Source organism: Gavialis gangeticus, unplaced genomic scaffold (assembly GCF_001723915.1).
Source record: "Gavialis gangeticus isolate Ggan-Ray unplaced genomic scaffold, GavGan_comp1, whole genome shotgun sequence".
Classification (NCBI taxonomy): Eukaryota; Metazoa; Chordata; order Crocodylia; family Gavialidae; genus Gavialis; species Gavialis gangeticus.
Genome location: NW_017729022.1, coordinates 160050059 through 160075983, shown reverse-complemented (window position 1 = coordinate 160075983; position 25925 = coordinate 160050059). Strand labels below are relative to the sequence as shown.

Genomic DNA, 25925 nt, shown 5'->3' with positions numbered 1-25925 from the left:
GGGAGTGGGGCTAGGGCAGGTGCTGCATAGATGGGGCAGGGAGGGGCGCGAGACAGAGCTGTGGCTCATCCAAAGGGTGAGGCTGGGGGAGCTCCCGCCACTGCATGCACCGCTGGGGGAGGCATGGGGGACATGTGCCCCCTGGATCTGTGCCCAGGGCAAGGGTGGGCTTCCCACTTGGGGCTGGAGGCTGTGCTGGGCTCTTCCTGGCAGGGAGGGACCAGGCCGGGGCTGTGCTTGGGGCGGGCGGGGCAGGCAGTGGTGGCACAGGGAGGGGGGGCTACAGCCACCCCAAAATTCACTGTAGCCCTCCTATGGCCCTCTCTCCCAGCACCACTGCCACCCACCCCAAGTACAGCCCCAGCCTCAACACCCCCCCGCTGGGAAGAGCTCCTTCCCTCCCTCCCTCCTGGACAAGCCATGGCTCCATCCCATGCCCTGCCTCAACCCATGAAGCCTGCTCTGTGGTGTGTATCATGGGAAAATACATGGTGCTTACTACCACCTTCTGGTCTCTTCTATTATTTCTACCATTACAAATAAGCATAACTTCCTCACCTAATTTTTAAAATCTTCCCTCTTGTAGAACTAGGACTAGCTCTTTCACCTGTCTCTGGTCAAGATGTCACCACTCTATCCTCCTCCCCATGTGTATTTTGCTACCCTATAGAGTTAAATTAATGTATTTGTTTACGTAAAAACATCCATCCCTTTATATTATTCATTCCATTCTCTCCCACTCTCTGGGTGTGGACACATGAATGCTTGGAGCCCTTTCAAAAGTGGAACATTTCAAAAGGGCAGCAGCTGGTACATTCTAATTGTTGCATGTGAACAAACTGAGAATTATTCAAATTATTCAAATGCTGCAAAATTGCTCCAGGCTTTAACCCAATATAACTGGCTTTCCACACAAGATATAAAATATGTCAGTTTTACGTACTGGGTCTGGCTGCAGGAATACATATGAGAAGAAACGTGAAGAATGTGAGATTCTGATACAAGGGCAGGAATGGAAAAGTGCTGTTCAGTTGTATTCTATAAAGATTTTTGTATTGTACTTTTCATTAACAGCAAAAGTGCATGGATCCCTTAGTCAGTTTAAAATATTAGTATTATATTTATATCCAGATAGAAAAATAAGATGTAAATAATTTTTTAAAAGAAAAAGTAAAGAACAGCCACATATTTCATGCAATCTGAATGACAAGCCTAAAGAATAAATGTCTGTTTACCCAGTATAAAAAAAACAAGAGTCCCCTAGAAATAACGCCCAAAATTCTGCTGCCTAATTAGAACAGCTTCCAGTCAGTGATTCAATCATTCTTCCTTTAAAAGCACAAAATCTAGAGTCCTTCATGCAAAACCCCACTTAGCTTTCCAACTTGTTAAAAGTTTGATGCACATGGACATAATTTGCTCGTTCTCAGAGAAGTCTCCTGACCATATACTTCTGTAGCTCATTGATCCATAAAGCAGAATATTAGCTGTTTTTCTGCTCACAGGTACAATCGTCTGCATTTCTGCTCAGGGACTGTTGCTGCCAGCCATAAATTAGGAAGTGTAGGTGGAAGAGTAGCACAGAAAAACAGCCAGAAAAAGGCTGCTGTCAAAATCAACAGATAGATTATTGTCTTCTTTAATCATCTGTGCATAGTTTCCAGGGTTATAATCATCAGTGTAATTACCCAGAAGCTCAAAAGTTGCAAGCACCAGAAATTTAAGATTTCAAGGCTAAATATATCTCACCATTCCTATTTAAATCAAAATATCAATTCAAGATACTTTCTGTGTTGCATATTGTTTGTCTAATAGAAAGGTTCAATTTCACTAATAAATAGTACACTAACATACTTTTTGCTGAATTTATTATTATTTTGCAGCAGGCAGCTCCACATAGCTGAGCAATTCTATGAAAGAGAGAGCAACCAGGTGCTCAGGAATAATAGGACTGACCACACCAGATTAGACTAGTGCCTCTACTTAGTTCAATATTCTGTTCTTAACAGTGGACAGTACCAAATACTTAAAACAAATATGTAAGAAACCCAGGTGTAGGTGATTCTGGAATAATCTCTCTCTAACTACCATTAATTAAGGTTTGGTTTATGTCTCAAAGCATGAGGGATTAAGCACTTCCAAATGTTTAGTGTTTCTTTAAAATTCTCACTGCTGTATAATCTAGATGTTTTGAGTTGGAGGCACAAACTTATTTTAAAACCTCTTTGATATAAAGTTGCCATGAGTTCACAGGACATGAAAATTCTAAGGGGAATTCAATTCTAAATGCATTGCCTTTCATCTGCAGTGCCACCTTGTTCTTGGACTGTTAGAAATGGTGAATGGAAGTGCCTGATCTACCATCTCTAAACCATTCAGTATTCTGTAAAACTTCATCATGGCAAGAGCTCTTTATTCCTCTCTTTCCTAAAAGACCCACACCCCCTATTTTCACACAGTCTCTTCTTGTGAATATTTTTCTATACTTCTTAACATTCTACTAACTGATTTCTGACCCTCCCCACTATTTTTGCTACATCTGCTTTTACAAATTCTCTTCTCAGCTTCCTGATTCTAGTATTTTTAAAGTTTTTTCTGTTATTTGGCATGGCAGCACACCTTCAGGTGCTTGCCACTTTAAGGGCTGAGGCAGGCAGCTGGCAGGTGCCTGATGAGGGTGGCTATATTCAAACACAGGCCAGCCAGGCAGGGCCAGCAGTGGGCATCCTGCAGCTGAGGGAACAGCACCATCCAGCTCCCCCATGGCATGGAACATCCTGGAGGTAAGGGTAGGAGCTAAAGGGGTAGCTTGGAGACTCCTGGGCCTGGGAATGACTCAAAACTGCACCCTGCCAAGGTAGGGAGGCCTGGTGGGGCTCCTTGTGGGGGGGAGCCCCCAAGAAGTGCCAGGACCATGAATCTCCTCAATGGAAGGCAGGTAGGGGTGTCATAACCCTGGCCCCAACCATCTGGTGGGTAATGATGCAAGCAGGGGGAGCAAGGGGAACCAGGTGCATTAGTAGTGAGAAACCTGAACCCAGCAGGGATGTGAGATCCTGGAGGCCCCAAAGCGGGTTGCTTGTGGACCATAGTGTGATGGCCCACTCAGAGTAGGGTGCAATAAAGGGTTGCCTGAAGGACTGAGTGTTGGGGTGCAGAGTAGGGCTGCGAGAGTGGTTTAAAGGACTGCACCAGGGGCGTACTGAGTAAGGCTGCAAAAGCAGCTTGAAGGACAGTACATGGGCCAGCTCCAGAAGTGTGAGCATGGGAGCAGTTGCCCGGTGAGGGGCAGAATCAGCCCAGGATGTCACAAGGCTAGACCACATAGAGCAGGGGAACTTGTGGGAACCAAAGGATTGCATGGTAGGGCCAGCGTGCAAGTGGCGAAGCCTGATGGCCACTCAAGAGGAGCAAGGGCAGCGGAGTGTGGCCCAGTAACAGGCAGTATACCAGAGGCCCCTGTGAGAGGGGGGCAGAATGCAAGAGGCCTCCCATAAGAGGGGGGGTTGGAGTGAATGTGAGAATGAATGGAGCCCAACTATGGACTGAGTTTGCTCCTGTCTCAGACTGGGGAGCAATCATAATCAGAATGCCATCTGCAAAGCATGAGCTGCAGTGTAGGGAAGGGTCAGACCCATGGATAGCACCTCCTGGCATCAGGGCAAGGAACGGGCAGCCTCCCACTTAATAAATCAAGTTAACAATCAAGTCGTGGCAAGCGAGTCAGGGCAGACTGCCCTAGGCAAGTGGGTGGGCCGCTTTGGGATCCGGCCTCGAGCTTGCCCCCATCACATTTGGTTTAATTTCTGTAAATATTATCTCTTCTAATTTCCTCATAGTCCTCCAAGTTCTGTTCTTGCATATTAATTTAGTTTAGACTCCTTTTTATTAACTATGATTTAATTTAAGGCAGAAGGTATTGGAAAAGATGGGGAATTAAAGTACAAGTTCACTAATTTGCTAGTACCTCGCTAAGGAAAATGACTGGAAAATGGAGGGTATTTACAGCAAGAAATGAAGTTCAAGCACTACAGGAGAGTTTGAAACATTTAAATGTTATTGGAATGAGGGTTATGAAATATTATCCACAGGCTAGGTTATTGTAGGTATGAGCTCCTTTTGTTGCCAAGCAGATCAGATCACTATTGGCTTTGACAGTGATCAGTATGGAAGATGAGAGAAACAACAAGGCCTATGGACCATCAAGTGAATCTGAAGAAAGTGAGGTGCTTAAGTACTAGAAAGGAGTTCTGTTTCCATAAGGCAGCCAGAGTTTACTTTATAACATGGACAGTGGCAAAGAATGAATCTGACTATTTGACAATATTCCATACGTGAATCTCTGGTTCAGCTGTACATTAGGACCTGCTAGAAAAGCAAATACCCAGTTCAAGAAAAGATTAACATTAGTCAGAGTGATCACACTTTTTCACTGTATGAAAAAGGTCTTTAATTCAGGTCTTTAATTTTGGGTCTTCAGAATACATCTTACGCATGCAGTTGTCTAAAATAATCACATATCCCTCTAACTATTATTACTTATGGAAACCCATGTAGTCTGGCTCCTGCTACACAGGGGATAACACCTGTGTTGATAGATTATTATTTGCTCAAAACTTTAACCTGTGCTGTTTTCGGCCACACTGCTATGTTTCATTGCTCCAAAGCTTCCAACAGACCCTGTAAGAGCAATTTGGTATCATCCCAATTTATACATTTTTCCATTAAACAGCTTAACTAGAATAGATTATAATACACCTTAATACATTTCATACTAAAGTTTATACACTAAAGAAAGCAGGTATCCAACAGCTGATTCAAGCAAGGTGAAACCTACAACTTTCAATTTGTCCAGGGATTACTGGATATAAAGTTCCAAAATTGGAAACATAAAAGGAAGACTGTGATGCAAACAGCCTAATATATTTTTTGTCATTAATACTCCAAAACAGGGGTCAGCAATATTTTTGCATTGGGGCCACTTTAACAGCTTAACAGAGCTTAGCTCCAAGCTTGAATTGCTTCCAACCTGGCCTTGCGCTGTTGCTGCTGGAGCCTCAGTCACTGCTCCCCACATTAAGTTCCACTGTCACTGCTTCTCCCCACTGCCTGGAAAAGATGTGGGCCCCTGCCAGCCACCCACTGTCCCAAAACCCCCTACTCACAGGCCAGCTATAATGGCTCCATGGGCCAGATTCAACCCACAGACCATGGGTTGCCAACCCCTGCTCTAGAATCAACAACCATCTATTTCCCTAGTCTCATGACTCAGTTTATCTCTGGGCATGGAAAGACATAACATTTGGGCCAGGAAAAACACCTTTTTCCCAGCAAGAAAGGCTAGCATACAGGTGTTAAAGGGGTTTTGAGAAGCTCTTCCCCAACAAGATGTCAGCTTTTCTAAACAACAACTTCTCTAGAGACAGAAGTTTTCTAGAAACAACTATAACACCTGAACACTTTTCTCGGGGTCTCTCAGACACCCACTATCCCATAGTCCTCTGCTTTTCCTTCCCTCCTTTAAAGAGACTGACTTGCCCTGCCGTGAACTGTCAGGGACCCTGTTGTCTCTGACAGAACCAAGATTCTTCAAGCCCCAGTGCTGACTCCTGCCCTTTGAATAGCAGTGCAGCTCCCACCACTGCCTGAACAGTACTGGAGCTCCCCTGGTATACAGTTCCGACAGCAGCACAGCTTTTCACTATTCTTTGAATGGCACTGGGCACACAAGGACTGCTCAGAGGGTGATACAAGGGTGACTGCCAGGGGTGGTGGGAGTGAACAGAGCAGCACTGGGCCCCTCAGGGCATGGAAAGCAACCAGTTTTACCCCCTGCCCTGTAAGAATCCCTGGAACAGACTGCTCTTCTCACAGGGGATAAGGCAGCTCTTTACCACTGCCATAGCCCCTAAGAAACAAAGGGTTCATCCGCAGGGAGTGGAGTGGGAAGGGTGGCAAATAGCATGCCCTATGCCCCCTGCCCTTTGCAGGCAGCTGTTGGCACAGTAGGAAGGCAGGGGCAGTCCCACCTCCCAGGCAGTGGGAAGCTGCCTCTGCCCTGAAGCTACCTCTAGCTGATGCCCATGTTACAGATTTTGAGCTTGAAACTGAATTTATAATTGTGTTACAATCTGACTTCACAGTAAGACCTGTATTCTTATTCTTATTATTGCTGCTGTGTTATTATTAATTATACTAGTAGTAAAAAAACCAAACATTTGGTTCCATATAAAGGTGAGTGAAGCTTTAAAACCCAAAGAAGGATCAGAGGAAAACAGATCTACAGTCTGCCTACCATGGGGCAGGGGGAGCAAAGGAGCACCCCCTATTGCTCCTTGGTGAGTAACTTAATTGTTCTCCAGCCAGGGGGCTAGAATGCCTGTATATACCCCATTCTCACCACATTTATTAGCTCTACACATTTCCCTAAAATTTACAGTGCTGGAATTGAACACCTGTCCATAGCCTGTGATGTAAATACTTCCGTTATTATAAAACGTGAAATAATAAAAGTACACTGGGTTACCTGAAGGAAACAGTACAAAGGTATGTAAAGTTATAAAAACCTAGAAAAGAATCAGAGGAAAACAGATCTACTCAATAAAGTTTATAGGTTAAAAAAGGCCACTGTCACATATTTCAAGCTCAAAATGGAACCTATTATTAATGTGTCATAGTCTGACTTCACATTAAGAAGACCTGTATTATTCTTATTAATAATAATAGTGGTAACAATAATAGCACAAACCATCACCACCAAGATCAGATTGTCAGAACAAAACCGAATAAAACCATTAAAAAATTAGGGACATTTTTCCCTGGACACATTGCAATGTAAACTCATTGAACTGAATTATTTAACTGCTGGACTTACCTTTGTTAACTACACAGTCACTTGCAATCCCTTCATGAGAGCACACTATCCCCTCTCTTATCATAAATTTAGACTCTCCATGGCATGGCTGTTTAAACACTGACAATTGTATTCAAATCAGCCAGGCAGTTTTATAGTCCAGACTTGTTTGGCAACAGACTTTCATCATCTACCCTTGCATTTTAAGCATGTTCTAATCACCAGCTCAAAATGAGATTTAGTTATTGGGATGTGACATTGATTGCACTAAATGAATATGTCAGCAACCTAGTTCACTGAGCTGCTTCCTGGATAGTAATTTTTTATTTACCATCAAAGGAGGAAAATCTATAAACAGAATTCATTCTTAAATATTTTATCCTTAATTTTGGAGTCTTGCACTTCTTATTATATGGTCAGCATTTAACATGTTCCATTACATTTCAAGGCTTTTATCATATAAATACATCAAACATCAGCAGCTAGCTGATTTAACTGACTGAAGAATGTTTTTTAGAACAGGAGATGCTAATTAAGAATCTACTTTACAAATCATGAAAGTCTATGGATGAACAAAGCACAGAGGTGAAGCTTTAGCTTGGTTTCTGGTGGGCATGATGAAGTAGATGTATGAATTCATACATCTCTGCCCTCTTCTGAACATAATGTTTGTTAACCACATAAACTCAAAAATAAGACAAGGCACAGTGTATATAATGCAGAAGTGCTGGGCAGAGACAACTTAGCTCATGCGTTTTTGAAGTAGTTCAGTTTAACTCATGGAAGTGGTGAGTGTCATCTCCTCTCATTCAGCAAGCAAAAAGTTTGCTTTTTCAGAGCCACACAATGGTTTTTCAGAACCACATATTCAGGAATCAAGTGGAGTGCCCCAGGAGTCAGTCCTGGGGCCGGTTTTGTTCAATGTCTTCATTAACGATCTGGAAGATGGGATGGAGTCCCCCAGCAAGTTCACAGATGACACTGAGCTGGGGGGTGTAGTAGATATGCTGGCAGGTAGGGCTAGGATTCAGAGTGACCTAGACAAATCGGAGGATTTGGCCAAAAGAAACTGCATGAGGTTCAACAAGGAAAAGTGCAAAGTCTTGCACTTAGGATGGAGACAACCCTAGGCAACGCTACAGGCTTGGGGTCAAATGGCTAAGCAGCAGCTCTGCAGGAAAAAACTGGGGGTTACAGTGGACAATAAGCTGGATATGAGTCAGCAGTGTGCCTTTGTTGCAAAGGTTAAACAGCATACTGGGCTGTTTTGTAGGAGTGTTGCCAGCAGAATAAGGGAAGTAATTATTCCCCTCTATTCTGCACTGGTGAGGTCACATCTAGAGTAGTGTGTCCAGTTTTGGGGCCCCCCACTACAGAAAGGATGTAGACAGATTGGAGATAGTCCAGTGGAAGGCAAATAAAATGGTTAGGGGCCTGGGGCACATGACTTCGGAGAAGAGGCTGAGGGAACTGGGCTTATTTAGTCTGCAGAAGAGGAGACTGAGGAGGGATTTGATAGCAGCTTTTAACTACCTGAAGGGGGGTTCCAAATGAGATGGAGCTGTACTGTTTTCACTGGCAGCAGATGACAGAACAAGGAGCAATAGTCTTAAGTTGCAGCAAGCGAAGATTAGGTTGGATATTAGGAAAAACTTTTTCACAAGGAGGGTGGTGAAGCACTGGAACAGGCTACCTAGAGAGGTGGTAGAATCTCCATCCTTGGAGGTTTTTAAGGCCCAGCTCAACAAAGCCCTGGCTGAGATGATCTAGTTGGGGATGGTTCTGCTTTGAGCAGGTGTTTGGACTAGATGACCTCCTGAGGTGTCTTCCAACCCTAATTTTCCATGCTTCGGTGATTCTATGAATCATATAATGATTCTTGTAAGAATAGCATCCCTAAATTCAACTGGCTACAGCCTCTTACATCAGAGGCATAACTAGCATTTTCAGCATCTTGAGCAGAGAAGCTGTCAAGTGGGCAGGGCAAACCCAAGCATATCCTGCACCCTGGAAGCTGCACACTGATACAGAACTATATCCATTTTTATGCTGTTCACATCATCAACCTAAATAACCATTTAGAATCAAATGACCAAATATCCATGAGAAATAACAAGACACTAAAAAGGGATGGGGGAAAACTATTTCAAAGCTTGGAAAGTATTTATTAATACAATGATAGCAAAACCCACAGAACTAGAAGGATAAAAGCAGATCATTACCATTGAACTATCAGGTTTTCATGTTGAATCCCTTCCTCTACTGTTTTTTATATTTTTCTTAGATTGTAAGTAGAAAATATCAAAAAATAAAAGGAGGGAATATAGAAAAGAAGGGGAAATTTCAGGAATTTGCATATATATTTTTCAATCTTCTTAATTTTTTTAATGTCATCATTACACTGACATTTGAAAATATCCAAATAGTTAAACCTGTGAACAAATAGAACAATTAGAATTGTGAGAGTCTTCTGGGAGGCCCTTGTCTTTTTATGTGTCTTATGTCTAAAAACATTATTTAGTCACTGAGTAGGTACCATAATAATAAATTGTTACCAAACTTATTTAATGTAAGTTTTGTCTTTGTTTTCATACTGACCTAAGGTCCAGTCAGACACAGCTTCCAGATGTGGAGAACTACTGTAGAGGGCATGCATATACATAAGATGAATCATCAGCTCTGCCAGCCACCACCAAAAGAAAATGCGAACCATGCCCAAGATTAAAATGAGAAAATTAGTCTTCAGACGGCAGGCTTCTTGTCTCCTCATCTAAAAGAAGTAATCAAAAGCAGTTACAGTTTTCACAAATGGCCAGAGGTTTTGTTCAAAGAGATTTTTTGGTGCCATTTTCTTAATTTATTCTTACTTACTGCTGTCATCAAGGGAAGTATGTCAATGTGGCACTGGGGAATTCTCTGCAGACCCCATTATTAAAGTTATTGTTATTAATCTATTTTTTAGAGATAGAAGTGGAAAAATGTAAGTAGTAAGTGAAAGACATTTACAGTCAGTCCCACAGGGCTGTATGCAGCATTTACAGGAATTCAGTTCCATTTTTGTCTATTGAGGAACTTCACAAATGCTTTCAAATAGAAAAAAGGACCATTTCCCCTCTAAACTTTGTCTGCATAGAATTGTATCACTACAACTGGAATACGAGGGATTGCAATTATGCATGCTGCAGTGGCACCATTGCCACTTAACATGCGTAAGGCAGGGGTCAGTCTCTGGATCTGGCCCACAGAACTGTAGTTTCACCAGCAGGAGGCTCTCCCTGTGCCACAGTCAGCTCCCAGGGGGTCCAGCTGAAGGGGAGCTCTATCCATGCCACATGGCAGTTGGGAGGCACAGGCTCTGCCAGAGGCAAGCTTTCACCAAGCCATACCGCACATGAGCAGAAGGGAGAAGCAGTGGTTGCAGCTGGGTCCTAAGGGAGCAGGAGGAGGACAATCGGAGGCAGGGGGCACCACATGCATGTGTGCACTCACGTGCACATGGCAGCCAGGCAACAGTGGAGAGTAGCTCCTGCAGCTCCCTCCAGGTAAGTCTATGGAGGGTGCGGGGGGGAACGGGACACAGGCTATGTGTTGGGTGGAGGGGAGAAGGAGCACAGGCTGCACACATTGAGGAGGGGAATTCAATTGGGTGGGTGGGCAGGTGGGCACATGCCCTCTGAGATTTCTACACCCACAGTGGGGAATGGGACTGCAGCTGGGCCAGACCAGCTCCAAGCAGGAGCTGCCTCTGTGGCCATGGACACCCAGCAGCAGCAGGGGCACAACTCTGCACCACCACCAACAGCTGCTTCTGTACCTCACGATGCCAGCATGGCGCTTCCTCCAGCTCCAGGTCCTGGAGGTGGCTCCTGCCCAGACCGGCCTGGCTGCAGCCCCACATACCCGCTGTGAGCACAGAAATCTTGAGAAGCATGTGCCTCCCCCACTGCATTACCTGTCCACCCCCACCCACTTTCCCTACATACCCACTCCTTTCTTCACACACAGAGCAGCTGGGGGTAGGGGTCAGAGGGTCAGGATTGAGGGGCACTAGCACAGCTTGTGGGGGCTGTAGGTCAGAACTGAGGGCTCTGGCAGAAATAAATATAAGGAAACTCTCCCAGGTTTCTACTTTTCTCAGCCTGTATCCACCACTGTTGTCCCTCATTCTGATGTCTGTTCACAAACTGCAACACAAGAATGTAAAAACTGCCATACTGGATTACTGGCAAAAGATATAACCAACCAGATAAGCTAATTTGAGAAAACTGCTTTAATACAAAATACATGGGCCTGTCTAGTGCAAGATCCCCTTCTCTGACAGTGACCAGCACTAGAGGCTTTAAAAGAAGATGCAGGAAACCTATAATAGACAAATTAATCTGCCCATTAATCTGGAAAACTGACTCTCAAAATATACAGCTCTCTTATGAATTTTTAACAATACAATTTCATCACTTTATACATTTTCTTCCCACTAACAAAAGTAAGTAAAATTCACTCCACAAGATAAACAGAAATTCAACATCCTAAAAAAATAGCTACCAGTAATTCCCTTATCATCTCTTGGATTAATTAATTCCAAAGAAAACACCTTGCCTTCAGACTCTGAAAAAACCCCTAGAATTACAACACTGATTGGATACAGCTATTATAATTTAAAAAGAGAGAGAGAATGGAAATTTACTTTTTAATTGCTTTCCATTAAACTTTAGAGATAGATTCTCAGCAGATATGTAATATTTTGTTGACTTAATTAAAAGGCATTGTTTCTTTGAAGTGTTTAGTTAAACAGCCTTTACAGCAGAAGAGAAAACCAACCAAATAGTCTAACTTGAAAAAAAAAGCTTTAATACAAAATCTAGGGAGCAGGAAGCTTTAAAACATGTTTTTTCAATGTGTGAGACAGCTACTAATACAAATACTCATCTGCCTTTCAAAGTAATATTGACACTCCCAGAGAAAGCCAGATCTGAACTGAATGTCTATTGATTTCAAAGGATTTTGGGAACAGGTCATAAATCTTACTAAGCTGTACAAGTTTAGCCCACTGTCCTTGCAAATGCCTTAAAACAAGGGCTGGCAACCTTTGCTATGTCAGGCCACTGTTTGCAACCCAGCCCTCACCATGGACCACACCTTGCATTCCCAGGTAACCAGCAGATGTTGTCAGGGGAAAATAGCTAGGACCCTAGAGATGACTCCCCTGACACAGCAGAGAGGATACACTGCACATGGCAAGCAATAGGACCCTGGGGATGCCACCTGTACTGCTGTAGCTGGCCCATGGTTGTCAATTCGTTGAGCTGCTGTGGGCTGGATCCAGTTGTAAGAGTAAATTTAGTCGGCTTCTGGCATACTTGGCTAGAAAAAACAGAGACCAGAAGTGCTGATACTGCTTATTTCAGTTAAATGTTCTGAGATAAAGAATTCTGCATGCCTTGTTTTTGTCTTACCCTGGGTACGGATGTTAAGTTTATTTTTCTCTCTGAGAAACCAGAAACTGATAATTATTTCTATAAGCACAATGTTTCACTCTCCTTTAAGTAAACAGCCTGTGTGTCTGTGTGTGTTAACGATCAGTGATTTACTGTCCAAGGTCGTATTTTTTTCCTCTTTCTCTGTCTTAAGTATAAATATGCTTGTAAACTTAAAGAGTGCGAGAAATCCTTTGAAACAGACAAGTGAGTTATTCCCCTTGCTGTATGGAATTCTCCCTGTGATCACAGTATAGCCCTAAATAAAGAAAAGCTGGCTCTGTCAGTTCTGATTCAACCACAACACGAAGTTTGATTTCTTCCACACAGTGTATTCATGAGCTGAATCTGGCCCATGAGCCATAGGTTGCCTTAAAAGTGCTACGTAACATTGCCAAAAAGCACATACCAAAAGAAGGTGCAAAACAACCAGGTGATTCATTCAGACATAATTTGTCCATACAGGTAACCCCCACTTAGCGCTATTGGTTCCTGAAAAACCGAGCATTAAGTGAAACAAGTGTTAAGCGAAACTGAAAGTTTTTGACGACCCAGGATGGCAACTGCAAGTGTTTTTAATGACCCAAGGTAGCGACCATGGGTGTTACAATGAAACTCACTGAGCGCTAAGTGGAATCAGGTATCAATTTAAAATGAGCGTTATAGCAAAACAGCGCTAAGCAAAACAGCATTAACCAGGGGTTGCCTGTATATTAAATGCGCTGTGCATTAATGTGCATTGATGTGTATACTCATACACATTATTCAAAAAGTACTTCTAATTCTGGAGGTGCCATTTAAATGCGAATCGTCTTTCACCAGTGTACCAGAGGTGTTGCTCTTGGATGCTGATGCCATTTCTTCAAACTCTATATTCTCTCTCTGATTCCTGGTAATGCAACTTGCATACAAGAAAAGTTCACCATTCCCCTTATATACCTGGGCTTACCCATGCAGATGCTCGTACACACGCTCAACACCACCATGGAGAGGCCTACACAAAAATAAGCTATTTCAGTTTGCTGTGGAAAAGGGAACAGGCTACTGGCTAGGAGTGATCTAGGGGACTAGAAAGTAGGGAAGGCATAAGGTCTAAGGCAGCCTTAGCAGCAAGATTCCATTTCCATGACTTTGTGTAAAACAGTACTGCAAGACAAGTTGTGCACTGTACTAAAAAACTGAGCGTTGGGAAATAAGCTATGGGAATGCTATAGATGTCATTAACCAGACTCAAAGCTGACAAAAATAAACTACTGCAGAAAGAGCCAAACTATCAGTTACCCTAAGGTCCTATAATTCTAAAAATGTCCAGGGATGAGATAATTAATTCCAATATTCTCATTCTCTATCAATAGAAAGCAAAAGCCAAATAAAATTTCAACACAGAAAAAGAATGGGATTTTCCATGTCCTGGCCCTGGTAAAATATTTGTTGAAGGCAAGATATGGGGAGAAAAAAAAGGACACTGCCAGATGTTGAAAAATCTCCTGTTTGTACATAATAGACTGGATTAATTGCTCAAGAAAAGCTGATTGCTGTGCATGCTTCTTCCCATATTAGAGTCAAGGTCAAGGAGACCAGTGGAAATCTGCTGAGCAAATGGTGATCACACAAGTTAAAATTGCATGGGAGAAGATTTAAATTTTGCAGTCTGCAAGTTTCCCAGGATGCCACCAAATTCTATAACATTAACTCTATTACACACTTTCATCTACTTTCACATTACCTCCTTCTCTCTGAAGTGAAACAAAATATAATCTAATGGTGTAGTGGGAAACTTGCACTGCCTTCCAAGACTTGCACACTACAACTGGTTCAACCAAAGAATATTGCAGCCATCAAGTTTCAATTTTCAAATGCCTCCTTTATTATTCCTGCTAAAATTTCAAATGATTCTGTCTGCGCATGGCAAAAGTCATGCTTACAAGCACCACTATGAATTTTCATGCTCAAAACAAAACATGAGTCTGGAAAATAGACAGAATTCCTGAAATTTGGGGTGGAAACATAAAGGTTTCAACTGGCTGCACAAGTGTACTTTCAAAATGAGCATTCCCATCTATCTCCACATGCAAAATCCTACATTTTCAGGCAAACTATAGATGTGGAGGTAATATACAGGTAAATAATGCAACTCCAATTTCGGTTTTGAATTTATAGAAGCTAGCTCATATTTTTACCTACTGAGATTCCCATGAATTTGCATGCGTTTGTACAGTGCCTAACCACAATGAAGCCTCAGGCCTTGATAGGGCTTGTGAACATTGTTATAACACAAAAATGACTGCTGATAGTTTCATTTTCGCCTATGAATTATTACAAGATAGTAGCATTATTGCTAAACTCTTTGGTCCATGGACTTGATTTAGTTTTCATTTTCTACAATTCCCCTTTGCAGCATGCTGAACAGCAACCCTCTTCTCAGCCCTAAGATTAATAAAGCAGTTCTTCAGTTCTCATTCTTCTTTATAGTCTATGCACGCTGACAGAGCTAATGAAAGGAATGGACAAATCCATGCAGGATGGGCCCATGAATGGATATTCAAATGACATGATGGTTAGAGGTGCAATCTCCTAAATCTCTAAATGCTGGAAGGGAAGAAGGGCAAGAGACAGATCAATCTGGATAGGTTCTGAATCTTTCCCTTAGTATCCAGTCCCTGCTACACTGAAATATTGGGATCTCGGGCTAGATGGACCTGTGGTCTGAAACAGAATAGCTCTTCTTAAGCGAAGTATCTCCCTCTAAAATTAAGTCCCTTAAGGAAATACGCCTCCTTTGCAATATCTGCAACAAGTAAACCAGTATTATCAACTATTTAATAATCTCATCTTTCTTGTTTAACACAGAGACTTTATAGATCCAATAAGAACCACTCATCCATATTACAGAAAGTTGCATCTGATCCTTCTCCAGGTTTTACTCTCTCACTGTTCTCATGACTAAAATGGAAACTAGCTATGATGAGAATAGTTTCACCGAAATGACTACAATGCTTCTGAGGGTATAAAATAATAAAGACTAAGGAAAAAACTTACTCTTCATTTAAACCAGTGTTATAAAGGAATCATTTCATTCATTTGAATTGTCTTTCCCCACTTCCCACTAGTTTTGCTCTGTTCCTGAAAAGGGCTTTATAAATGCAAAAATGATTGACTTGTTCTCAGTGAAGCCTGGAAGATTATCTCTCTCAATGAGCTTAGCAGATGCTTTTGCTGTTCTGACTCATCTCCCTTAATGACATTTTACTGGCAGTGAACACTTTGAAGAAACCAAGTTTCATCAAAGTGCAGAAAAATTCCTTGACTCTGCCCTTTTAATTTATACAGCACCCCTGCTGGGTCAGTCAGCTTCTCAACACCTCTGTTTCCTATATCACATGCATGGTGTCTCAATATGAGTGTTCATTTAGGAGCTTGGCCTGAGATATGCAAAGTCACATATGGAATTTTGAAATTTGACTCCTGTTAATTTTAATGGAAAATAAGCATGTAAATAGCTTTGAAAATCTCAGTGCCTATTTAGGGACATGCCTTGCCTCTCTTACTGTATTTTTAATGTTATTTAAAATGCAGATACTTCAGATTTTGTTCAGTTTTGTCATTATGCATGCTTTTACTAAGGAAACCTTGACTTATACTACACACCAAGAGTAAGTGCAGCTCTTCAAGTTTCTTGAGCTTTTCACTGTGAGGGAAAGAGGACAATCTTTCAGCAGTTACTATGCTGGTCACTGAAAGTTAATGATATTTTTCACATAAATCTAGCTGTAACTTCTAACTCAAGGGGGTAAAGAAAATATAACCCGCAAGCCAGATCAAGATCAATTGATTGTATCTGGCCTGTGGCTGCCCCTGCACCACTCCACAAAGCTGAGGTCCACCCAGTCCTGCTTAGGGCAGCCCACGCCATGCTCCCGTTCCAGCTCCAGCCACTTTCCACCCATTCTGCCTGTCCAGTATGATGAGCAGCCACCTTTAGGAGGCTGAGTGGGTAGAAGCTCAAGTCCTTCATGCTGACGCAGGAGCCACCACCATACTGCAGCCAAACACACCTTCACCTGTACCTGCACCACACCCCCAGCCAAGCTCTGCTGCACACAGTCCCAACCCTGACCAACTCCCAGGATCTAACACATGGACAGCCCTCCACACACAAGACAACACTACCCCTCTCCCCCCCCACACACACACACACTCCAAACAATATACAAGAGTAAGAATTTATTTGAACTATTATGCAATCACCTCTATATACACTACTCAAAGAAACATAAATCAGGAAAAATATACTTTTGAAAAAGAAATAAAATATCATAGATTTTTTTATTTTTAGTATATGATTTATTTTTATCTATAATTTGTTAAAATGATATCTTCTGAAAGATTTTGTGTGCGCAGCCCTTGGCAGCTCACCAAAACTCATTAAGTGGCCCACCAGTCGAAAGAACTACCCACCCTTGTTCTAGCTGGTTATGCTAGGCATTCATTTGAACAGATGCAGGCATATTGCTTTCAATTATAGAGTCGCAAGAGCACAGGGACAATTTTTGGTATTTTATTTCAAACCGCATACAAGTCTATAATAGTTGTCTGAGGATACATGGTGCTCTTTATTTCTATTTGTTATACTGGTGGTACAGGCTATTTGATCAGATTATCTTCCTTTGGGTTATGCAGCAATCATGTATTTCAGAACTGTATCTATGCATTGTCGGTGTTAAATTATAGACCGTGATAGTCCGTGCTCACCACTGGTGTCTTGAAAGTTGCTTATTCTTGATGGAAAACCCTAATAACTCCTCCATATACCTAGTCTTTTCTAAAATGTTAAGAAACCTCTGCCTTAGTGACATGCTGGTAGGTCTGTGTTACTGCTGTACACATCTCCTGAATGCAGCTACTTTACAATTATCTGTCCTTCCCAGTAAACTCACATACCAACCACCTGTGAAGACTAAGGTAGAAATATATACTTGGCAGTGTTTTGAAGTGATTACAGGCTCAAAAAAGGTAGCTGATTGACAGCACTGAAAACTGACGTTTGTATATACCAAAAAGGCAAATACAGTATGCACAAGTTCTGTGCCCTGTGAGAGGCTTTTATACCCTGCAGACCATTTCTGCTGAGATTGCTAACATGGCAGCCACTGGTGCCAACTGTGATGATGCTCTGTTATGTAGGTCCTTATCTTTCAGGAACTGGAGATCAAGCCAGTTCATATAACCCATTAGAAACAGGATACTACCAAGCCAACAGTTAACTTTTGCTTATCCCCACAGAAAATCATCTAAAGCAATTATCTAAAATACTTATATTCCTAAGTCACCAAATTCAGAGTCGCTGTGTGCAACCCTATGTTTTCCAAAGTCTCTAAATTGAGTAAGTATCTAAATTGGCTTTTCCAATGTTCTTCACAGTCTCAGGTTTCATTTCAATTAAAAATTAGTTATGACTTCCAGGAAAAGCTTCAAAAACAGAAAGCAAATGGAACCAATCCAGAGGTATCTGCATAAATGTACAGGAAGCCTAACACTACAGCTCTTTTCAAGTTTGAACTACCCCTCTACTTAAATGGACACTTACTCATATCCCAGTGATGATAATATAAATGTCAGAATGGTTAACTATCTTCTTACTCATCGCAGTATGTAAGAAAAAAGGAAAGTATCACTAACATTTTCAGCTGTATTTTTGAAGAAGCCCTCAGAGCATGGCAAACAAAACAAGGAGTTACAGGAGATATATTCATTAAGATAGACAGTCCTTTCACAATGAGTGGCAGTGCTCTAGGGGCACCATTGGTTTCATGTTCTAAATTTTGGGTTTGGCAAGTGTACTGGGTTATTACTCCTTCAGTCAGGCCCAGGAGCCAGTGTCTCCCCTTCTCTACCTCAAACTAACCAGAATAACAAACTATTAACAAAATCCTTCCCACACATCTCTACTATCCTGGACAAGGGCTTCTCCACCATGCTTCAGTTTTGCCTATCTTCTTAGCTTCCCCGCCTCTTCAGTGTCATCTTCCTGTGAGCTTTTAACTTCTTCCAGGGCCAACCAATTATCCCTGCCAGCTGGCCCAGCATTCCTAAGCAAGCAGGCAGGCTATTACCCTCTAGCCCTCTGCAGCTGAGCTCCAGCCTCTGAGCCATGCACCTTGTTACAGCAAGCTATTACTAGGGGCCTATCCAAATCAGAGTGGCAGATAAGCTATTTCGTAGGCCAACTGCAGCACTGACTGCTGTTTATGTGGGCTTATCGCACTGCCCCCCCCACCCAGCAGCTGATTCGCTGTGGGGCTCAGACAGCCCAGCCCCTCATCTCTGATTGGCCAAGAGGGCTACCTTTCGTGCAGCCCCGCTGCTCGCTGCTGATTGGCAGAGAGGGCTGCCCTTCATCCAGCCTGAGAGGGGCACAAAAGGCAGCCGCCTCAGTCAATCAGCAGCTGAGGGAGTGGCTGCTATCCTAGCTGCTCCCCTTCATGCTAGCAGCTCCCCCCAGTGCCTGGGAGACTGGGCCACTTACTATTTTTAGTCATTTTTTTTTCTAGTGATTCTGTGCAAAATTTCAGAAACTGCCATTTTTCATAGTGTTTGTGGAAACTGCCATTTTTTGCAGTTTCCGCAAAAATCGCAAACTCACAATATGAGTAGGTTCCTAGTTATTACTATATTTACTCAAATACAAAATAAGGTTTCTTCATTCAAACAGCATGGGGGAAAAGGGTCTTTGTCTTACATATCCATACTAGGAAACCTCATTAAATACTATCTATCATTAAACTACTCCCCAAAACACCATGTGTTCAGTCACAGAAACCAACTATGAAGTTAATTTAAATGAGCCAACACTAAACATGACTATAAAACACATGGTCCATATGGGGCAAACATACTGATAGGAACCAGCACAAGAATAGGTTAGTACAACCCTTCTGAATAAGACGTATGGTTAGGGATCTACTTAAATTGTGGTCAAACTCACCAATATTCATAAGTTGGTCATGGCATAAACACCAAATTCCGTGGACATTTTGTGGATGTGCTCCAGCAGCCCTGTCCCTCAGCATTCACTGGCAGAGAGGCCCCAGTGGGAAGGGGAGACAAGAGGCCAGCTGCCATCTTGACTGCTGGCTACCCTTTGTGCAGCCCCATCCCTCAGCACTGATTGGTGAAGAGGCCTCAAGGGGAAGGACAAACAAGGACAGACAGTAGCCCTCTTTCTTCTGCCCTTTGTGCTGCCCCCCAAGCCAGCACCTTCCTCTTCCAGATGGGCTGCAAAACTGAGCCACAGCATCCTTGAGAACCACTGGCTTCCACTGGGGAGCCAGCATTTTATTTTTATTTTATTTTTTTGTTGATTTCACAGATAATCTTGGATTTTGCAGTTTCCAAGAAATCAGCAAAACCGCAATTTAAGTAGCCCCCTATATATAGTGGTGCCTACTTGAGCACAGTTCCCCTCAGCATCAACTCTTTTTTCAAGTCATTGTGAGCCACTATAGTGAATACATTTTGACTTCCTCTTCAATCCCACCGCTGAGCTATCCCTTTCTTTCCTATTTCCAATAATTCCTGTTTCCTCATCAGCTGTAAATGTCTGGCAAACATCATCAAATGGAGACCCAAACAGTTCACCCGGAATCCTCTGTCACCCCTTCTTTCAGCCTATTACATATGATTGGTGTAGCCTCACCCCACATGAGGTGGAGCCAGACCAGATTTCGTTGAATCTAATCTGCATATAAATTTTTGGAGGATTCTAGGACTTGTGACAAGAACACCCAGTTCCAGTTATGAGTGGGGGCAAATTAGCACATGGATCCTTTGTGGAGGAAATCTGGAGTACACACACATACCAAGCAGTGCAGGGCTTGAAATGTTGCTGATTCTGCTGGGATCCAGTCCAATTAACTATATGATAAATCATGAGTCTTTTGGCTTTGGACTAATATTATGCATAGTTTGTACTCTATACAAGTAGAAAAAATAGTGCTGTTTAAAATTGTGTTTATGGTGCTAAAACCTCTAGTAGTTTCAAGAAAGTAAAATGTCTCAACTGCACATGAACTAAGCCTATGTGTAGTATATATGAACTACTACAGGCATCTTTATTTCATGGTCAGTGTTTTCTAATTTGCCCCACACTTTCATGTGCTCAGGGAAAGCAAGGTCTGACAGTAAGGAAGGGGGGAAGAGACTGCAGAGGAAAGAAGTTGGGGTTAGGGTAAGTAGTTCCTTTTCTGCTATATTGGAAAGAGGACAAATTCAAGGCCAACTTCTAATAATTAGATTCTATAACAAATTTATAAATTTTCCAGCTACATAATCTAATTATTGGGGGTCATCTTATATTCAAGTAAATATGGCAGCTGCTTTCAAACTGCAGTCAGTGGAAAGTGTTGATCAAGTACATATATTGATCAAGTGCCAGCTATGATACATTCAAGGCAGCCAAATGAGTGGCATAAAAGCACATGAAGGAACATTTTATCATTATGAGCCTGTCTACCCATGATAATCCTATAAAGTCTCTTTCTATGGCCCCTCTACATGTTAAAAGTTTTGCACAATTAACTGGTTAATTGCACGATTACCTTAAGACCAGCTACATGTGCAAAGTAGCTATCACATGACAAAAAGCTCCAACCAGCTATAACATTAGACCTCAAAAATGTGTACTAACTTTGCAGCTGGTTGCTATCAAGCTTTATTTTACATGTGTAGCAGGGTTTCCCCTGTGGCTGGGAGCCTGTCAGCTAACAGGGCTCCCAGTTGCACAGGTGCAACTTTCCCAGAGTGAAACCCCTGAGGATCATGGCTACTGTGATCCCCAAGGCTAAGAGGTGCATGAAACCCCCAGCCCACGCAGGGCTCTCCATCCTGACTATGCCTCACTTACAGCTGGGATCAAGAGCCCCATCAGCTATGAGGGCTCTCAGTCGCAGCTCCCACCCTGGCTGCATGCAGCATAGATCCCAGAGTGAGTCACTGGCACTCCATCCCGCATGGGGAGAGGGGAGAGTCCAGGGTCCATGAGCCTGTGGCCCAATCTGACCTCTGAATCAGGGCAGATGAGTTTGGTCTAGCAGTTACAGCCTCTGCCAGGAAGTGAAAGACCTGTATTCTTGGCCTTCCTTAGCCTAAGGAGATTGTGTGGCTGAAGGCACTGCTTTACTTAGCACATAGACATTATGGAGCACTGCAAGAAAGACCAGGGTCTTTTTGTTCACTATACAGGAATTTTAGGCCCCAGTGATTCAAGTCACTGTCCTGGAGCAAGACACCTAAATTTTAGGTGCTGTAGCACATAACTGGAGACAGAAATATGTGCAAATATTCCCTTGGGAATATTCTTCCTGCAAAGAAGATTTTTTTTCAACTATTTGAGTTGTTCTAATAAAAAATATCAGATTTACCCAAAGAACCTTGTCTGCGTATGTCCTTAGACTAACACAGCTACAACCTACACCCCTGAAATATTCCCTTGGAGCAGTTTCCAAAGGGGAGAGGAAGCCACTCTTCTTGGCTAAGCAGCAGATGTTATACTGTAACTGCTAAGTGTGCAGAAGCCTGTAGTGATATAAATGTAACAAAACTGCTCCAGCTTTAACCCTGTTTCAGCTGGGGTTAAAGCTGTGGTGATTTAGCTCACTTGTACTGCTACAGGCTCCTGCTATATGGGCACATGTAGCATTACAGCATAACAGCTCCTTTGCATTCCAGAACAGCGTATCTCCCTCCCCTTTGAAACCGCCATGAATGTCCATCCAAGGCTGGTTTGGGTCTGACCCAAAACCCGTCTTCTTTACACACGCTCCAGCACATGGAGGCAGGGGAGCTTTAGTTAGAGCAGCTCTGAGAGACACTCTAATTAATGTGCCCGCAGTGTCATGTGTATTCAGCATCCTGCACTTCAAAATGGCATCACAGTGCTTTAACTAAAGTTTGTTTGATGAGATTTAGTTAAAGTACCCCCATCACCATTTTGAAATGCAGGGACACTGAACACACATGACACAAAGGCTGCTGGAGTGCACTAATTACCACACTCCAGCAGAGTCGCAGCAGACTTGATTAATCAAGTCTGCTCCAACGTGTGCTAATTAGCACACATTGGAGCACAGCTCCATCACAGGTGACTTGGGGCACCTATACATGACAAAAAACTACTACTTCTCTCTTACTTCTCCCATGCTTCTAGGTGACCGAAAAACCCCACTTACCTGTTTCAGAAGGGAAATAAATATATAATCATGATTCCAAGACACCACAGTCTAACACAAAAGATAAATGTATATATATTGGGAAATGATCATACTAGTTTTCCACCTTCTCATGCCAAGGTTTTAAATTTAAATAAATCCCTATTCAACTAATATTAAATACTATTTGGACATTTTTCTTTAATCAATCAATTAATCAAATATATACATTGTTTTAATTAATAGCCTTCTGTGAATTCAGTATCTTTTTATAGCTGACATGGAAGCAGGAATGCCTAAGCTTGTGTTTTAAGTGTTCCTCTATCTTCTTATAAAACATACTTCAAGTCATGCTAAGAAAGGGCAGATGAAGATAAGCTGACTTCAAGAACATTTTCTATTTGAAAATCTCATCAATGAGAATTTTTTATCAAGCAGGTAACTGCAAAATTAGCTTAGCTCAGATTCATCCACAAAGTGCATTATAAAATACATTATAATAAGAATCATCTCAAGTAAGATTGGATGAAAAAGAATTTTTAGGCTCTGTCTATCCAAAATTTCCATCTCATTCACTGTGACATCTCTCAAGATTAAAGAATCTGCCCCTTCATCTCTATCCCCTTTAACGTATAATCACTTCAGCATCTACATCAGGCAGCTCAAAAGAAGTTACCTATTTTGTGGAATGGCCTTTCAAAAATAGGTCTGAGTTTCAGAATTTGGATCCACATCCAAAATTTCCTGATGTCTGGGAGTATTTCATAATCTGCATTTTTGGCTAAGGCCTCCATCTAGTTTTCAAGCTTTTTTCTTTCTCATTTTTTCAGGACAACTGATCCAACTTTTTCACACCCCTTAGCACACACATTAAAGATAAGGGAAACATCTAGCATGCTGAGGTGGTAGGAGGTGCTCCTCCGCATATCTGGCCTTCAGTAAACATCAGATTAACTGAATACTAATAGCAACGTGACATTAAAAATGTTGTTACCTGCTTACTAAATTCATCAAAGTTCATAATGGGTCCATTATGGAACACAGGATAGTAGAACATGTAGGCCAGCATCCAGAGGAATGAGTGGTACCACTTCTGAGTAGACCCATGCCAGCAGTACTCTAGGCTGAAACTTGTGTAGTAGATGCAACGAACAGTCAGGGTGAAGAGAAGCAAGTAATATTCATTTTCAGTATCATACCACCCTCTCTGTAAAATAAAGCAGATGTTAATGGTATGATGTTGTTTCTTCAAATGTGTTGACATCCTAATGGGTACTTCAATGCACATTTCATCATCTAAGACAATCGAAGAAAGTAAGACGGACATAATTTTAAGCACTGTACTACCTTGACTATATAATATCCTATGCGAGAAAAAGGGAGGCAAACAAAAAGTTTCAATGTAATTAATAGATTTGTTAAATGACCATGTATGACAGACAGGGCCATTCCTGGGGCGGAGGGGGGCAAATCGGGATGACCACGCCATGCCCCGCACTTTGGGGGGCCCCGTGGAGTGGGGCAGAGCAGCGGCTCTGCATCCAGCCGCTTGCTACCTCCCCGCCCCCTCACACACCGCCGATGCCGCTGCTGGCATTGGTGGCAGCAGCTTCTTCGGGTCCAGGGCCAATTTGCGTGGGCTGATTTGCCCCGGGCCCCGCACCCTGCTCGGGTCAGCTCTGATGACAGACTATACTTTTGTTATAATTTCAGGGGGAAGGGGGCGTTAAATGCCTTCATGTTATAATTTTTAAAATTTTGCCAAAATATTGTTGGTCTAATAAAAGATATCATCTCTACTACAATAAAATATATCATCTCTACTACGAGTCCTGATTGTCTTTTCCTCTAGACCAGGGGTTCTTAACTTTTTCTGTGCCATGGTCCCCTTTGGCAGTCTGGTGAAGCCTATGGACCCCTTCTCAGAATAATGTTTTTAAATGCATAAAATACATAGAGGTTAGTGAAAATAAAGATGTAATTTTTTTCCCATCCAAGTTCACGGACCCCCTGAAACCTATCCACAGACCCCTTGGGGGTCCATGGACCCCAGGTTAAGAACCCCTGCTCTAGACCAATATGGCTACAACCCGGATACCAGACACATGGAAGATACTGAATTTTAGCCTTTTTTTAAAAATAAAATCATATTTTCCCACGCAGGAAGCAACTGTGAAAACCTAAAACCTGAGATCCTGCTCCTGCCTTTGTTTCACGGTAATTTGCATCATCACAGATCTTCACAGGAGGTGAGAGGCTTCATACCAGCTATAAACTGACTTCCCAGAGAAGTTTTCCATCTATTGACTCCTCTGTGAAATCCTATGACATATGAACTTCCATTTCTACCCAGGAGAACTTCTACAATCTTTTCTCCAATGCCTGATGAAAAGTGACTGTGCCTGAAAGCTTACAATTAAAGAATTTTTTTTGCAAAAATTTTGTTGGTCTAATAAAAGATATCATCCCTACTATGAGTCCCGATTGCCTTATTTCATGTTATAACAACAATGCATGCCTCAGTTTTCCTGTTGAGCTTGTCTACAGAGAAAGGAGGTTTTGAAGAGGATCTGCTTGAGTGCTCTACCAGGAGAGAATGGGCCATGAAGCAATGATGACAAAATTTGACACAATTTGCTGGGGTCCAGCTCAGCACCTGGGCTAGGTAAAGACATTCAAAAAGCCTGAGGTAGAATCAATCTAAGTTACATGATTTTCTGCAAGCAGTGTAGTTTAAATCATTAGCAAACAGAACACACATTTGCCCTTTGGTGGGGGCATACATTTTAGACCAGGCTCCACCCTTTTTAAGTCAGTCTGCATGTGCCAAACTTCTGTTCTGTTACAAGTATAAACCAGTTTCCAATCACTTCTACCAGTAAGGCTAAGGACAGAAGTTACACATAACCCAGTTTAAGTGATCAGAAACTGGTTTAAACCAGTAACAGAAGCTCTGTGCATATAAACCAGTTTCAAAATGGCTGAAACTGGTTTAAGATAAACCTGGTTGAAGGTAGTATCAGACTTAACTGATTTAGGTCAAACCAGTTTTTGAAACTTCTGTCCCAGACCCCTTCCTGCTTCAAGTTAAATCACAGTCCCCCAGCATCCCAGCATGCTTTCCAGCCCTGGGCTGGGCTGGGCTGGCCCTGCTCCTCTGCTCCCTCACTGAAGCAGTGAGGGCTGGCTGACGGGGGAGAGGGAGGAACAAGCTGAGCTTGGGGTGCAGCCCAGTCTACGGGGGGTATGGGGGTGTGGGGAGAGGGACTGCCCCCCTGGCAATCCCTGGCTGGGGCCTGGGGCCAGGGATGGGGAGTTAAACACCCCTTCCCCTGCTCAAACTTACTGCTGGCAGCAACTGCGGACTACAAATCCCAGAGGCACCTGGAAGCA

At 42.5% G+C, this 25925-nt stretch overlaps 1 protein-coding gene across 1 annotated transcript in view; it reads right to left on the bottom strand.

Annotated features, from left to right (window-relative positions):
* HHAT (hedgehog acyltransferase) overlaps window positions 1-25925 on the bottom strand; it is a 323485-nt gene that overhangs the window by 250211 nt on the left and 47349 nt on the right. Inside the window, exons 6-7 of the mRNA XM_019515898.1 lie at window positions 23527-23739; window positions 9452-9623 (exon numbers count right to left, since the gene is read on the bottom strand). Coding sequence (XP_019371443.1) covers window positions 9452-9623; window positions 23527-23739 — 385 coding nt within the window. The remainder of the gene's footprint in view (window positions 1-9451; window positions 9624-23526; window positions 23740-25925) is intronic.